The sequence below is a fragment of the Coregonus clupeaformis genome, unplaced genomic scaffold (genome assembly GCF_020615455.1).
Source record: "Coregonus clupeaformis isolate EN_2021a unplaced genomic scaffold, ASM2061545v1 scaf0459, whole genome shotgun sequence".
Classification (NCBI taxonomy): Eukaryota; Metazoa; Chordata; class Actinopteri; order Salmoniformes; family Salmonidae; genus Coregonus; species Coregonus clupeaformis.
This window is the reverse complement of record NW_025533914.1, coordinates 330,001-347,500: the sequence shown is the minus strand read 5'-3', so window position 1 is coordinate 347,500 and position 17,500 is coordinate 330,001. Positions and strand designations below refer to the sequence as shown.

Below are 17,500 nucleotides of genomic sequence, written 5' to 3'. Positions count from 1 at the left end.
CTATCTCCCCTCCTCTACTATCTCCTTCTCTATCTCCTCCTCCCCTACCTCTATCCCTCTTCTCTTCACTCCTCCCCTCTACCTCTTATCTCCCCTCTCCTCTCTACCTCCTCTATCTCCCCTCCTCTTCCCTGTCTACTCTCTATCTTCTCCTCTCACTCTCCTCTCTCTCCTCTCTCCCCTACTTATCTCCCCTCCTCCTACTTATCCTCGCCTCTGTCTACTTATCTCCCCTCTCCCTCTATCACCTATTCTCTCTATCACCTCCTCTACTTCTCTTCCTCATCTCTATCCTCTTCATCCTCCTCTACCTCTATCTCTCTCCCTATCATCTCCTCCTCTCCTATCTCTATCCTCCCTCCCTACTCTCTATCTCCTCCTCTCCTCTATCTTCTACTCCTCCTACTACTCTCTATCTCCCTTCCTCTCCCCACCTCTCTCTATCTCCTCACCTCTCTCTACTCCCCTATCTCTCCTCTCTTGCACCTCCCCCTTCATCTCTATCTCCCCTCTACCTCTCCTCTCTATCTCCCCCCTCCTACTTTCTTTCTATCTCCTCCCATCTCTCATCCCCCCTTCTCCTACCTCTCTCTATCTCCCCTCCTCCCTACTCTCTCTATCTCCCCTCCTCCCCACTTACCTCTCTCCTACTCCTCCCTCCTCTCTACCTCTCTCTATCTCCCCCCTCCTCTCCCACTCTCTTCTCCCTCCTCCCCACCTCTCTGTCTCCCCCTCCTCCCTACTGTCTCTCTGTCTCCTCCTCCCTACCTCTTCTATCTCCCCACTCCTCCCCTACCTCTCTCTCTCCTCCTCTATTCTCCTCCTCCTCTCTCTATCTTCGGCTCCTCCACTTCCTCTTCTCTCATATCTCCCCCATCCTCCCCTACTTCTCTATTCTCCCTCCTCCTCTACCTCTCTCTATCTCCGGCCCTCCTCCTCTACCTCTCTCTGTCTCCCCCTCTCTCACCTCTCTCTGTCCCATCTCCCCCTACCTCTCTCTGTCTCCCCTCCTCCCTACCTCTCTCTTCTCCTCCTCCTACCTCTACTCTATCTCCCCACTCCATCCCTCCTCTCTCTATCTCCCCTCCTCCCCTACTCTACTCTCTCTCTCCTTCTCCCCTACTCTCTCTATCTCCCTATCCTCCCCTACCTCTCTCTATCTCCCCCCTTTCCTCCTCTCTCTATCTCCCCCTCTCCCCTACTCTCTATCTCCCCTCTCCTACCTCTCTCTATCTCCCCCTCCTCTCTACTCTCTGTCCTCTCTCCCTACCTCTCTTCCCCTCCCTCTACTCTCTGTCTCCCCCTCCTCCCTACCTCTCTCATCTCCCCCCCCCTCCTCTACCTCTCTCTCTATCTACCCCTCCTCCCCTACCTCCTCTATCTCCCCCCTCCTCCCCACTCTCTCTATCTCCCCTCCTCCTACCTCTCTCTGTCTCCCCCCTCCCTCTCCTCTATCTCCCCCTCCCCCTACCTCTCTCTGTCTCCCTCTCCTCTTACCTCTATGTCTCCCTCCTCTCCCTACCTTCTCTATCTCCCTCTCCTACCCTATCTCTCTCCCCTATTCCTCCTCTACCTCTCTCCTATCTCCTATCCTCTTCTCTCTATCTCTATCCTCCTCCACCTCTCTCTATCTCCCCCTCCTCCCTACTCTCTATCTCCCCCCTCCTCCCTTACCTCTCTCTATCTCCCCCTTCCTCCTACTTATCTCCCTCCTCCTACCTCTCTCTATCTCCCCCTCCTCCCCTACCTCTCTATCTCCCCCTCCCACCTCTCTCTATCTCCCCTCCACCTATCTCCCCCTCCCCCCTACCTCTCTCATCTCCCCCTCCTCCCCCTACTCTATCTCCTCCTCCTACTCTTCTCCCTCCTCCCCTACTCTATCTCTCTCTTCCCTACCTCTCCTTCCTCTCCTTCTACCTCTCTATCTCCTCCTCTCTACCTCTATCTCTCCTCTCATCCCCTCTCCTACTTCTATCTCCTCCTCCTCTCTCCTACCTCTCTCTATCTCTCCCTCCCCCTACCTCTATCTCCTCTCCTCCCTACTCTCTTCTCCCCCTCCTCCCCTACCTCTATCTCTCTCCTCCCCTACCTCTCTCTATCTCCCCCCTCCTCCCTACCTCTCTCTATCTCCCCTCCTCCCCTACCTCTCTCCTATCATCCCCCTCCTCCCCTACCTCTCTCTATCTCCCTCTCCTCTACCTCTCTCTATCTCCCCCCCTCCTCTACTCTCTATCTCCCCTCCTACACTTTCTATCTCCCCTCTCCTTCTACCTACTCTCTCTCTTCCTCTCTCTCTATCTCCCCCTCTTCCCTACCTCTCTCTATCTCCCCCTCCTCCCCTCCTATCTCCTCTTCTCTCCTCTCCCCCTCCTCCCCTACCTCTCTCATCTCCCCCTCCCCTCCCCTACCTCTATCTCCCCCTCCTCCCCTACCTCTATTCTCCCCCTCCTCCCCTACCTCTCTATCTCCCCCTCCTCCCCACCTCTCTCTATCTCCCCTCCTCCCCTACCTCTATCTCCCCTCTCCCCACCTCTCCCTCCTACCTCTCTCCCCTCCTCCCCTACCTCTCTCTTCTCCCCCTCCTCCCCTACCTCTCTCTATCTCCCCCCTCCTCCCTACCTCTCTCTATCTCCCCCTCCTCCCCTACCTCTCTCTATCTCCCCCTCCTCCCCTCCTATCTCCCTCCCCTCTCTATCTCCCCCCTCCTCCCTACCTCTCTCTCTCTCCCCTCCTCCCCCTACCTCTATCTCCCCCTCCTCCCCTACCTCTCTCCTCTCCCCCTCCTCCCCTACCTCTATCTCCCCCTCCTCCCACCTCTCTCTATCTCCCCCTCCTCCCCCTACCTCTCTATCTCCCCCTCCTCCCTACCTCTCTCTATCTCCCCTCCTCCCCTACCTCTCTATCTCCCCCTCCTCCCCTACTCTCTCTATCTCCCCCTCCTCCCCTCCTCTATCCTCCCCCTCCTCCCCTACCTCTCTCTATCTCCCCCTCCTCCCCTACCTCTATCTCCCCCCTCCCTCCCCCTACCTCTCTCTATCTCCCCCCTCCTCCCCCACTCTCTATCTCCCCCTCTCCTCCTACTTCTCTATCTCCCCTTCCTACTCTATCTCCCTCCTCCACCTATCTCCCTCCTCCTCCCCTCTCTCTATCTCCCCCTCCTCCCCTACCTCCTCTATCTCCCCCTCCTCCCCTACCTCTCTCTATCTCCCCCTCATCTTCACCTCCTCCCTACCTCCTCTATCTCCCCCTCCTCCCCTACCTCTATCTCCCCCCTCCTCTACCTACCTCTCTCCCCTCCCCACTCTCCTCCTCCTACCTCTCTATCTCCCCCCTCCTCCCACCTCCTCTCCTCTACTCTCTATCTCCCCCTCCCTCCCTACCTTTCTATCTCCCCCTCCTCCCCCTACCTCTCTCTATCTCCCCCCTCCCTACCCTATCTCTCTCTTCTCACCTCCTCATCTCCCTCCTCTACTCTATCTCCCCCTCCCTACCCTACCTCTCCTCTGTCTCCCCCTCCTCCCTACCTCTCTCTGTCTCCCCCTCCTCTTATCTCCCCTCTACTCTATCTCCTCCTCCCCTACCTCTCTCTGTCTCCCCTCCTCCCCTACCTCTCTCTCTCTCCCCTCTCTCTCTCTCTCTATCTCCCCCTCCTCCCCTACCTCTCACTTTCTATCTCCCTCCTCCCTCCTACCTCTCTCTACTCTCTCACTCCCTCCTCCCCTACCTCTCTCTGTCTCCCCCTCCTCCCCTACCTCCATCTCCCCCTCTCCCTACCTCTCTCTTCTCCCCCTCCTCCTACCTCTCTCTTCTCTCCCCTCCCTCACCTCTCTCTATCTCCCCCTCCCCCTACCTCTCTCTATCTCCCCCTCCTCCCTACCTCTCTCTATCTCCCCCTCCTCCCCTCACCTTCTCTTCTCCCCCTCCTCCCTACTCTGTCTCTCCCTCTCTACTCTTCCCCCTCCCCCTACCTCTCTCTCTGATCTCCCCCTCCTCCCCTACCTCTCTCTATCTCCCCCTCCTCCCTACCTCTCTCTATCTCCCCCTCCTCCCCTACCTCTCTCTATCTCCCCCCTCCTCCCCTACCTCTCTCTATCTCCCCCCTCCTCCCCTACCTCTCTCTATCTCCCCCCTCCTCCCCTACCTCTCTCTGTCTCCCCCCTCCCCCTCTCCTCCTCCTCCTCCTCCTCCTCCTCCCCCCCCTCTAGCCCATGAAGCAGGGTTGGTATCTCTTCATATAGTGGAGGACAGTGGATCGGTCTCTTCGTCTGTTCTGTTTGAATACAGAGCTAGAAACGCCTCGTCTCTACCCAGCTCACAGCTGGACTGGCTGTCCCTCGATGGTGAGTAGTTACACAACATGTCCTCTCCCTCTTATGGAAGGATGTCTATTCACACAAAACACACAACATACACTGGGCAGACAAAACATTAGGAACACCTGCTCTTTCCCTGACAGACTGACCAGGTGAATCCAGGTGAAAGCTATGATCCCTTATTGATGTCACCTGTTAAATACACTTCAATCAGTGTAGATGAAGGGGAGGAGACCGGTTAAAGAAGGATTTTTAAGCCTTGAGACAATTGAGACATGGATTGTGTATGTGTGCCATTCAGAGGGTGAATGGGCAAGACAAAATATTTAAGTGCCTTTGAACGGGGTATGGTAGTAGGTGCCAGGCGCACCGGTTTGTGTCAAGAACTGCAACGCTGCCGGGTTTTTCATGCTTAACAGTTTCCCGTGTGTATCAAGAATGGTCCACCACCCAATGGTGGTTGAGTTGTCATGGGTCATTTGTCCTGGTCCAGAACTGGGTTCAGAACTGGGTTCAGCGCCAAGTTGGTTGGTTAGTTAGCTAGCTAACTGCTGAGCTAACAGAGCTAGCTTGCTAATACTAGCGAATTTTGTTGCAAAATTACCTCTAGCCAAAACATTTTTAGCGTGTGTTTTAGCTAACGTTAGCTATCTAGCAAAGTTTCTTCCTTTCTTAGCCTTTTGATTAGCTGAATTAGATCACAGTTATTACCTCCACTTCAGATCACTGCTGCCATCTCCTTAGGAAGGATTTAACATAGATACACACAATCTCACACACACGTTAAATATTTCCTGTATATAGTATGCTTACTTACTTTATGTATTTCATATTTCTTATTCTTATTTCTCGTGTTTTTTTGTAATACATTTTTATTTATTATTGCATTGTTGGGCTTTGAGTTTGCAAGAAAGGCATTTCACATTAACTTGAAACACACACACTCATCAGCAGGCTAGCTAACATTCTATCCTGAACTTGAATCTTGAAGTAATCTTGCCTATTAAAGAATGGATATACAGTGCATTCGGAAAGTATTCAGACCCCTTCACCTTTTCTACATTTTGTTACGTTACAGCCATATTCTAAAATGGATTAAATGAATGCCTTACTCTAAAATGGATTAAATGAATGCCTTACTCTAAAATGGATTAAATGAATGCCTTACTCTAAAATGGATTAAATGAATGCCTTACTCTAAAATGGATTAAATGAATGCCTTACTCTAAAATGGATTAAATTAATGCCTTACTCTAAAATGGATTAAATTAATGCCTTACTCTAAAATGGATTAAATTAATGCCTTACTCTAAAATGGATTAAATTAATGCCTTATTCTAAAATTGATTAAATTAATGCCTTACTCTAAAATGGATTAAATTAATGCCTTACTCTAAAATGGATTAAATTAATGCCTTACTCTAAAAATGGATTAAATTAATGCCTTACTCTAAAATGGATTAAATTAATGCCTTACTCTAAAATGGATTAAATTAATGCCTTACTCTAAAATGGATAAAATTAATGCCTTACTCTAAAATGGATTAAATTAATGCCTTACTCTAAAATGGATAAAATTAATGCCTTACTCTAAAATGGATTAAATTAATGCCTTACTCTAAAATGGATTAAATTAATGCCTTACTCTAAAATGGATTAAATTAATGCCTTACTCTAAAATGGATTAAATTAATGCCTTACTCTAAAATGGATTAAATTAATGCCTTATTCTAAAATTGATTAAATTAATGCCTTACTCTAAAATGGATTAAATTAATGCCTTACTCTAAAATGGATTAAATTAATGCCTTACTCTAAAATGGATTAAATTAATGCCTTATAAAATGGATTAAATTAATGCCTTACTCTAAAATGGATTAAATTAATGCCTTACTCTAAAATGGATTAAATTAATGCCTTACTCTAAAATGGATTAAATTAATGCCTTACTCTAAAATGGATTAAATTAATGCCTTACTCTAAAATGGATTAAATTAATGCCTTACTCTAAAATGGATTAAATTAATGCCTTACTCTAAAATGGATTAAATTAATGCCTTACTCTAAAATGGATTAAATTAATGCCTTACTCTAAAATGGATTAAATTAATGCCTTACTCTAAAATGGATTAAATTAATGCCTTACTCTAAAAATGGATTAAATTAATGCCTTACTCTAAAATGGATTAAATTAATGCCTTACTCTAAAATGGATTAAATTAATGCCTTATCTAAAAATTAATATGCCTTACTCTAAAATGGATTAAATTAATGCCTTACTCTAAAATGGATTAAATTAATGCCTTATTCTAAAATTGATTAAATTAATGCCTTACTCTAAAATGGATTAAATTAATGCCTTACTCTAAAATGGATTAAATTAATGCCTTACTCTAAAATGGATTAAATTAATGCCTTACTCTAAAAATGGATTAAATTAATGCCTTACTCTAAAATGGATTAAATTAATGCCTTACTCTAAAATGGATAAAATTAATGCCTTACTCTAAAATGGATTAAATTAATGCCTTACTCTAAAATGGATTAAATTAATGCCTTACTCTAAAATGGATTAAATTAATGCCTAAAATGGATTAAATTAATGCCTTACTCTAAAATGGATTAAATTAATGCCTTACTCTAAAATGGATTAAATTAATGCCTTACTCTAAAATGGATTAAATTAATGCCTTACTCTAAAATGGATTAAATTAATGCCTTACTCTAAAATGGATTAAATTAATGCCTTACTCTAAAATGGATTAAATTAATGCCTTACTCTAAAATGGATTAAATTAATGCCTTACTCTAAAATGGATTAAATTAATGCCTTACTCTAAAATGGATTAAATTAATGCCTTATTCTAAAATTGATTAAATTAATGCCTTACTCTAAAATGGATTAAATTAATGCCTTACTCTAAAATGGATTAAATTAATGCCTTACTCTAAAATGGATTAAATTAATGCCTTACTCTAAAATGGATTAAATTAATGCCTTACTCTAAAATGGATAAAATTAATGCCTTACTCTAAAATGGATAAAATTAATGCCTTACTCTAAAATGGATTAAATTAATGCCTTACTCTAAAATGGATTAAATTAATGCCTTACTCTAAAATGGATTAAATTAATGCCTTACTCTAAAATGGATTAAATTAATGCCTTACTCTAAAATGGATTAAATTAATGCCTTACTCTAAAATGGATTAAATTAATGCCTTATTCTAAAATGGATTAAATTAATGCCTTACTCTAAAATGGATTAAATTAATGCCTTACTCTAAAATGGATTAAATTAATGCCTTACTCTAAAATGGATTAAATTAATGCCTTACTCTAAAATGGATTAAATTAATGCCTTACTCTAAAATTGATTAAATTAATGCTTTACTCTAAAATGTATTAAATTAATGCCTTACTCTAAAATGTATTAAATTAATGCCTTACTCTAAAATGGATTAAATTAATGCCTTACTCTAAAATGGATTAAATTAATGCCTTACTCTAAAATGGATTAAATTAATGCCTTACTCTAAAATGGATTAAATTAATGCCTTACTCTAAAATGGATTAAAGTAATGCCTTACTCTAAAATGGATTAAATTAATGCCTTACTCTAAAATGGATTAAATTAATGGTTTACCCTAAAATGTATAGAATAATAAAGACAAAAACAGGTTTTTATCATCTTTAGCAATTTTTTTTCTTTTTTAAAATATTTATTTCACCTTTATTTAACCAAAAGTTCTGCGACGATAAAGCAAAGCAATGCGATAAAATAATAATGTAGTAAGTTATGGAGGTAAGGCAATAAATAGGCCATAGTGCAAAATAATTACAATTTAGTATTAACACTGGAGTGATAGATGAGCAGAAGATTATGTGTAAATAGAGATACTGGGGTGCAAATGAGCAAAATAAATAACAATGTAAATAACAATATGGGGATGAGGTAGTTGGGTGGGCTAATTACAGATGGGCTGTGTACAGGTGCAGTGATCGGTAAGCTGCTCTGACAACTGACGCTTAAAGTTAGTGAGGGAGATAAGAGTCTCCAGCTTCAGAGATTTTTTGCAGTTCGTTCCAGTCATTAGCAGCAGAGAACTGGAAGGAATGGTGGCCAAAGGAGGTGTTGGCTTTGGGGATGACCAGTGAGATATACCTGCTGGAGCGCAGACTACGGGTGGGTGTTGCTATGGTGACCAATGAGCTAAGATAAGACAGGGATTTGCCTAGCAGTGATTTATAGATGACCTGGAGCCAGTGGGTTTGGCGACGAATATGTAGTGAGGGCCAGCCAACAAGAGCGTACAGGTCACAATGGTGGGTAGTATATGGGGCTTTGGAGACAAAACGGATGGCACTGTGATAGACTACATCCAATTTGCTGAGTAGAGTGTTGGAGGCTATTTTGTAAATGACATCGCCGAAGTCACGGTAGGATAGTCAGTTTTACGAGGGCATGTTTAGCAGCATGATTGAAGGAGGCATTGTTGCGAAATAGGAAGCCGATTCTAGATTTAACTTTGGATTGAAAATGCTTAATGTGAGTCTGGAAGGAGAGTTTACAGTCTAACCAGACACCTAGGTATTTGTAGTTGTCCACATATTCTATGTCAAACCCGCCGAGAGTAGTGATTCTAGTCGGGCGGGCGGGTGCAAGCAGCGTTCGATTGAAGAGCATGCATTTAGTTTTACTAGCGTTTAAGTGCAGTTGGAGGCCACGGAAGGAATGTTCTATGGCATTGAAGCTCGTTTGGAGGTTTGTTAACACAGTGTCCAATGAAGGGCCAGATGTATACAAGATGGTGTCGTCTGCGTAGAGGTGGATCTGAGAGTTACCAGCAGTAAGAGCGACATCATTGATATACACAGAGAATAGAGTCGGCCCGAGAATTGAACCCTGTGGCACCCCCATAGAGACTGCCAGAGGTCCAGACAACAGGCCCTCCGATTTGACACATTGAACTCTATCTGAGAAGTAGTTGGTGAACCAGGCGAGGCAGTCATTTGAGAAACCAAGGCTATTTAGTCTGCCAATAAGAATGCGGTGATTGACAGATTCAAAAGCCTTGGCCAGGTCGATGAAGACGGCTGCACAGTACTGTCTTTTATCGATCGCGGTTATTATATCATTTAGGACCTTGAGCGTGGCTGAGGTGCACCCATGACTAGCTCGTAAACCAGATTGCATTGCGGAGAAGGTAAGGTGGGATTCGAAATGGTCGGTGATCTGTTTGTTAACTTGGCTTTCAAATACTTTCGAAAGGCAGGGAAGGATGGATATAGGTCTGTAACAGTTTGGATCTAGAGTGTCACCCCCTTTTGAAGAGGGGGATGACCGCGGCAGCTTTCCAATCTCTGGGGATCTCAGACGATACGAAGGAGAGGTTGAACAGGCTAGTAATAGGGGTTGCGAACAATTTCGCGGCTAATTTTAGAAAGAAAGGGTCCAGATTGTCTAGCCCAGCTGATTTGTAGGGGTCCAGATTTTGCAGCTCTTTCAGGACATCAGCTATCTGAATTTGGGTGAAGGAGAAGTGGGGGGGGCATGGGCAAGTTGCAGTGGAGGGTGCAGAGCTGGTGGCCGGGGTAGGGGTAGCCAGGTGGAAAGCATGGCCAGCTGTAGCAAAATTCTTATTGAAATTCGCGATTATCGTAGATTTATCGGTGGTGACAGAATGGCGCCGGAGAAGATGGCTGCCGTTTTACAGCCCTCTAACCAATTGTACTATTATGTGTGTTTTTCCGCGTTATTTGTAATTTATTTTGTACATAATGTTTCTGCCATCGTCTCTTATAACCAAAAAGAGCTTCTGGATATCAGGACAGCGATTACTCACCTCGTATTGGACGAAGATTTTTCTTCAACGAGGCGGCCGCGAAGGATATCAGTACAGACACCCGACAAGGCCCAAATCCCCGTCATTCGCGTGAGGAAGAGACGGAGATATCGTGGACGTAGATCGGGGTGCCTTGTAGCGATCCGACGGCGAGCGAGTAAACTGCCTCTTCCATCAATCCTATTAGCCAACGTTCAATCATTTGAAAATAAATTGGATGACCTAAGATTACGGTTATCCTACCAACGGGACATTAAAAACTGTAATATCTTATGTTTCACCGAGTCGTGGCTGAACGACGACATGGATATCATACAGCTAGCGGGCTATACGCTACATCGGCAGGATAGAACTGCTAACTCCGGTAAGACTTAGGGGTGGCGGTCTGTGTATATTTGTAAACAACAGCTGGTGCACTAAATCAAATACTAAGGAAGTCTCAAGGTTTTGCTCGCCTGAGGTAGAGTATCTTATGATAAGCTGTAGACCACACTATTTACCAAGATAGTTTTCATCTATATTTTTCATAGCTGTCTATTTACCACCACAAACCAATGCTGGCATTATGATTGCACTGAATGAGTTGTACAAGGCCATAAATCAACAGGAAAACGCTCATCCAGATGCAGCGCTCCTAGTGGCCGGGGACTTTAATGCAGGGAAACTTAAATCCGTTTCTACCTCATTTCTACCAGCATGTTAAATGTGCAACCAGAGGAAAAAAACTCTAGACCACCTTTACTCCACACACAGAGACACATACAAAGCTCTCCCTCACCCTCCATTTGGCAAATCTGACCATAACTCTATCCTCCTGATTCCTGCTTATAAGCAAAAACTAAAGCAGGAAGCACCAGTGACCTCCGTTAATAAAAAAGTGGTCAGATGACGCAGATGCTGCTACAGGACTGTTTTGCTAGCACAGACTGGAACATGTTCCGGGATTCTTCAGACAGCATTGAGGAGTACACCACATCAGTCACTGGCTTCATCAATAAGTGCATCGATGATGTCGTCCCCACAGTGACCGTACGTACATACCCCAACCAGAAGCCATGGATTACAGGAAACATCCGCACTGAGCTAAAGGGTAGAGCTGCCGCTTTTCAAGGAACGGGACTCTAACCCGACGCTTATAAGAAATCCCGCTATGACCTCCGGCGAACCATCAAACAGGCAAAGAGTCAATACAGGACTAAGATTGAATCGTACTACACTGGCTCTGACGCTCGTCGGATGTGGCAGGGCTTGAAAACTATTACAGACTACAAAGGGAAGCACAGCCGCGAGCTGCCCAGTGACACAAGCCTACCAGACGAAGCTAAACCACTTCTATGCTCGCTTGAGGCAAGCAACACTGAAGCATGCATGAGAGCACCAGCTGTTCCGGATGACTATGTGATCACGCTCTCCGTGAGCCGATGTGAGTAAGACTTTTAAGCAGGTCAACATTCTACAAGGCCGCAGGGCCAGATGGATTACCAGGACGTGTACTCCGAGCATGTGCTGACCAACTGGCAAGTGTCTTCACTGACATTTTCAACATGTCCCTGACTGAGTCTGTAATACCAACATGTTTCAAGCAGATCACCATAGTCCCCGTGCCCAAGGACTCTAAGATAACCTGCCTAAATGACTACCGACCGTAGCACTGACGTCTGTAGCCATGAAGTGCTTTGAAAGGCTGGTCATGGCTCACATCAACAGCATTATCCCAGAAACCCTAGACCCACTCCAATTTGCATACCGCCCCAACAGATCCACAGATGATGCAATCTCTATTGCACTCCACACTGCCCTTTCCCACCTGGACAAGAGGAACACCTACGTGAGAATGCTATTCATTGACTACAGCTCAGCATTCAACACCATAGTGCCCTCTAAGCTCATCACTAAGCTAAGGATCCTGGGACTAAACACCTCCCTCTGCAACTGGATCCTGGACTTCCTGACGGGCCGCCCCCAGGTGGTAAGGGTAGGTAACAACACATCTGCCAAACTGATCCTCAACACGGGGGCCCCTCAGGGTGCGTGCTCAGTCCCCCTCCTGTACTCTCTGTTCACCCATGACTGCATGGCCAGGCACGACTCCAACACCATCATTAAGTTTGCCGACGACACAACAGTGGTAGGCCTGATCACCGACAAACGATGAGACAGCCTATAGGGAGGAGGTCAGAGACCTGGCCGTGTGGTGCCAGGACAACAACCTCTCCTCAACGTGACCAAGACAAAGGAGATGATTGTGGACTACAGGAAAAAGAAGAGGACTGAGCACGCCCCATTCTCATCGACGGGGCTGTAGTGGAACAGGTTGAGAGCTTCAAGTTCCTTGGTGTCCACATCACCAACGAACTATCATGGTCCAAACACACCAAGACAGTCGTGAAGAGGGCACGACAAAGCCTATTCCCCCTCAGGAGACTGAAAAGATTTGGCATGGGTCCTCAGATCCTCAAAATTTCTAAAGCTGCACCATCGAGAGCATCCTGACTGGTTGCATCACCGCCTGGTATGGCAACTGCTTGGCCTCCGACCGCAAGGCACTACAGAGGGTAGTGCGTACGGCCCAGTACATCACTGGGGCCAAGCTTCCTGCCATCCAGGACCTCTATACTCAGGCGGTGTCAGAGGAAGGCCCTCAAAATTGTCAAAGACTCCAGCCACCCTAGTCATAGACTGTTCTCTCTGCTACCGCACGGCAGCCGGTACCGGAGTGCCAAGTCTAGGTCCAAAAGACTTCTCAACAGCTTCTACCCCCAAGCCATAAGACTCCTGAACAGCTAATCATGGCTACCGGACTATTTGCACTGCCCCCACCCCCATCCTTTTTACGCTGCTGCTACTCTGTTAATTATTTATGCATAGTCACTTTAACTCTACCCACATGTACATATTACCTCAACTACCTCAACTAGCCGGTGCCCCCGCACATTGACTCTGCAACGGTACCCCCTGTATATATAGCCTCCCTACTGTTACTTTATTTTACTTCTGCTCTTTTTTTCTCAACACTTTTTTTGTTGTTGTTTTATTTTTACTTTTTTTGTTTAAAATAAATGCACTGTTGGTTAAGGGCTGTAAGTAAGCATTTCACTGTAATGTCTGCACCTGTTGTATTCGGCGCATGTGACCAATAAAATTTGATTTGATTTGATTCCTAGCGTCAGTGCAGTGGGTAGCTGGGAGGAGGTGCTCTTATTCTCCATGGACTTTACAGTGTCCCAAAACTTTTTGGAGTTAGTGCTACAGGATGCAAATTTCTGTTTGAAAAAGCTAGCCTTTGCTTTCCTAACTGATTGTGTATATTGGTTCCTGACTTCCCTGAAAAGTTGCATATCACAGGGGCTGTTCGATGCTAATGCAGTACGCCACAGGATGTTTTTGTGCTGGTCAAGGGTAGTCAAGTCTGGGGTGAACCAGGGGCTATATCTGTTCTTAGTTTTGCATTTTTTGAATGGGGCATGCTTATTTAAGATGGAGAGGAAAGCACTTTTGAAGAACATCCAGGCATCCTCTACTGACGGAATGAGGTCAATATCCATCCAGGATACCCGGGTCAGGTCAATTAGAAAGGCCTGGTCGCTGAAGTGTTTTAGGGACCGTTTGACAGTGATGAGGGGTGGTCATTTGACCGCGGACCCATTACGGACGCAGGCAATGAGGCAGTGATCGCTGAGATCCTGGTTGAAGACAGCGGAGGTGTATTTAGAGGGTAAATTAGTCAGGATGATATCTATGAGGGTGCCCATGTTTACGGATTTAGGGTTGTACCTGGTAGGTTCCTTGATAATTTGTGTGAGATTGAGGGCATCTAGTTTAGATTGTAGGACGGCCGGGGTGTTAAGCATATCCCAGTTTAGGTCACCAAGCAGTACGAACTCTGAGGATAGATGGGGGGCAATCAGTTCACATATGGTGTCCAGGGCACAACTGCGGGCTGAGGGGGGTCTGTAGCAAGCGGCAACAGTGAGAGACTTATTTCTGAAAAGGTGGGTTTTTAGAAGTAGAAGCTCAAACTATTTGGGCACAGACCTGGATAGTATGATAGAGCTCTGTAGGCTATCTCTACAGTAGATTGCAACTCAACAGTAGATTGCTAACGCAGTGAATAAATCAAACTTGGGGAGGAGGCTTCTGATGTTGACATGCAAGAAACCAAGGCTTTTACGGTTACAGAAGTCAACAAATGATAGCGCCTGGGGGGTAGGAGTTATACTGGGGGCTACAGGGCCTGGGTTAACCTCTACATCACCAGAGGAACAGAGGAGGAAAAGAATAAGGATATGGCTAAAGGCTTTAAGAACTGGTCTTCTAGTGTGTTGGGTACAGAGAATAAAAGGGGCAGATTTCCGGGTGTTGTAGAATAGATTCAGGGCATTATGTACAGACAAGGATATTGAAGGATATGAGTACAGTGGAGGTACACCTAAGCATTGGGTAACGATGAAAGAGGTAGCGTCACTGGAGGTACTGAATGAGCAAAAAGGAGCTCTCTGAGGCTGGTTGAGAGGGACTGGGGGCTCTACAGTGAAATAGTACAATAACAACTAGCCCAAACAGCAATAGGCTAGGCATATTGACATGGGAGAGAGGCATAAAGCAATCACAGGTGTTATACGAGAGGGCTAAGACAACAACTGGTAATGGCGACGAAAGTTTGGGCTGAGGCTAAACAGATAAACAGGATGGGGTATCGTGTAAAGGAACAGTCCAGCAGGCATCAGCTGTGTAGCTGAGTGATCGTAAGGTCCAGTGAACAGCAATAGGTGAGTCCGGGAGCAGTTCGTAGGCTGCTACAGCGCAGGCGAGCAGGAGGCACGACTGTTGATTGCGTGTGCTAGCGGACTGGGGCTAGCAGATGGATCTTTGTGGTTGTCGCAATGGGAAGCCTGTTGAAACCACATCAGACGATTACGTCGGCAGACCAGACGTGATGGATCGGCGGGGCTCCGTGTCGACACTAGGAGGTCCCGTCCGGTTGACAGAGATTTAGATAGCCGGGAGATGGGCCTGGCTCGAGGCTAGCTCAAGGCTAACTGGTGCGTCGGGACAGTGGTGAATTAGCCAACAACAGCCATTCGGTTGCAGCTAGCTAGTTGCGATGATCCGGTGTTAAGGTCCAGTGATTCAGTGATTCCGGCAGAAAATCCGATATGCTCTCGGTCAATAGCGCGCTGTGCAGACTGGCAGATAATTGTCCAGGCTAGAGCTGGCTGGTAGGTAGTGCAGGCCACGGACAATGGTGAAGACCGCTAACGGTGGCTAATAGCAAGTAGCTAGTTAGCTGGCTAGTTTTAGTTGGAGGTTCTAGATAAAAATAAAGAAATAATAGAATCCGTTCCACATTGGGGGAGGCGGGTTGCAGGAAAGTATATTTAGTTAAAGGATGGAAAGTGAGATAGAGAAATACATACGAAAAAAGACAAAAAACTAAAAAACTGGCTATTTACATGAGGACACAACAGAATACACGACCACACTGCTATGCCAAGTACAGAGAGATCCTTGATGAAAACCTGCTCCAGAGCTCTCAGGACCTCAGACCGGGGTGAAGGTTCACCTTCCAACAGGACAATGACCCTAAACACACAGCCAAGACAACGCAGGAGTGACTTCGGGAATGTCCTTGATTGGCCCAGCCAGAGCCTGGACTTGAACCCGATCTAACATCTCTGGAGAGACCCGAAAATAGCTGTGCAGCGACAGAGCTTGAGAGGATCTGCAGAGAAGAATGGGAGAAACTCCCCAAATACAGGTTGTGCCAAGCTTGTAGCGTCATACCCAGAAGACTCAAGGCTGTAATCGCTGCCAAAGGTGCTTCAACAAAGTACTGAGTAAAGGGTCTGACTATTTATGTAAATGTAATTTACAAGATGGCATAGCAGTGTGGTCGTGTATTCTGTTGTGTCCTCGTGTAAAAAAAAAAATCCTGGGGGATGGATCAGCTTAATATTGCAGATAGATTGTATCTTCTATCAATGTAATTGTCTGCATCACTTCCAATCCCCCATGTTTTTATATATATACTCCCCTTTATTACTTTCCAACCCCGCCATCCTTTCCCTACTTGGAGTAAATTAGTGAACAACAATGCCCAGGCATTGCTGCTTTGTTTGTCGAACTGTCAAAAGCTTTTAATAATATAATAATAATAATAATAATATACTGTACCAAGGATTCAAGAATCTTAGCTAGACAAGGAAGTCTTGAAATGGGGCGATAATTATTAAGATCACTACTATCCCTTCCCTTATAGAGTGGAAGAACAAGAGCTGATGCTGAATTTAGGAATATTTCCTGATAACGATTTTGAATAAAAAATGTGGGTTATTTAGACAACAATGATGGGTGCTGCACACTTAAGCAGACCGGGATCCTATTGGTCGACCCCTGTGGGTGCTGCACACTTAAGCAGACCGGGATCCTATTGGTCGACCCCTGTGGGTGCTGCACACTTAAGCAGACCGGGATCCTATTGGTCGACCCCTGTGGGTGCTGCACACTTAAGCAGACCGGGATCCTATTGGTCGACCCCTGTGGATTTCTTCTTATCTATTGCTAGCAAAGCATCCAGTACTTCTTTTTCTGTAAGTATACTAAAAGAAAAGCTTTGACTATCATTTCTCTGATCATTCAGCAAGTTTCCCCTATCAGCATCCAACCCAGTACTTGTTGTAGAGCGTTTAATACAAAATCTGGGGAGGTGCCAGCTGAGTATAAGACCGTATCATCTGCATATAAATGGATGAGAGAGCTTCCTACTGCCTGAGCTGTGTTGTTGATGTAAATTGAGAAGAGCATGGGGCCTAGGATGGAGCCTTGGGGTACTCCCTTGGTGACAGGCAGTGGCTGAGACAGCAGATGTTCTGACTTTATACACTGCACTCTTTGAGAGAGGTAGTTAGCAAACCAGGCCAAAGACCCCTCAGAGACACCAATACTCCTTAGCCGGCCCACAAGGATGGAATGGTCTACCGTATCAAAAGCTTTGGCCAAGTCAATAAAAATAGCAGCATAATAAGCTTCTAGTGTTAACGTGCAGAAAACCCAGGCTTTTTTTACGAGAGCAGGAATCAGTGAAGCAGATATCAGAGTACAAGTCAGAATTGGGGCTAGCAGCAGTAGATGGGCCAGGGTGTACATGCACATTCCCAGATATCATCAGCAGTAATACAATCAGGGCACGGCAGAGGACAGGGAGGAGCTCTGCACTGTTGATTTATGACATTTGAATGTGCATTAGATGGCAACAAGATCATATCGTACAGCAATTTCATCAGGTAGCATGAATACAAAGCCGGCGAGAGGTGGTTAGAATAGGATGGGAGGCCAAGAGT

At 45.6% G+C, this 17,500-nt stretch overlaps 1 protein-coding gene across 1 annotated transcript in view; it reads left to right on the top strand.

Moving 5' to 3' along the window:
• The window catches only part of LOC121559681 (calmodulin-binding transcription activator 2), a gene marked incomplete at its 5' end in the record, with an annotated part of 61,476 nt that overhangs the window by 3,448 nt on the left and 40,528 nt on the right, over positions 1 to 17,500 (top strand). The window contains 1 exon segment of the mRNA XM_045215503.1: positions 4,206 to 4,340. Coding sequence (XP_045071438.1) covers positions 4,206 to 4,340 — 135 coding nt within the window.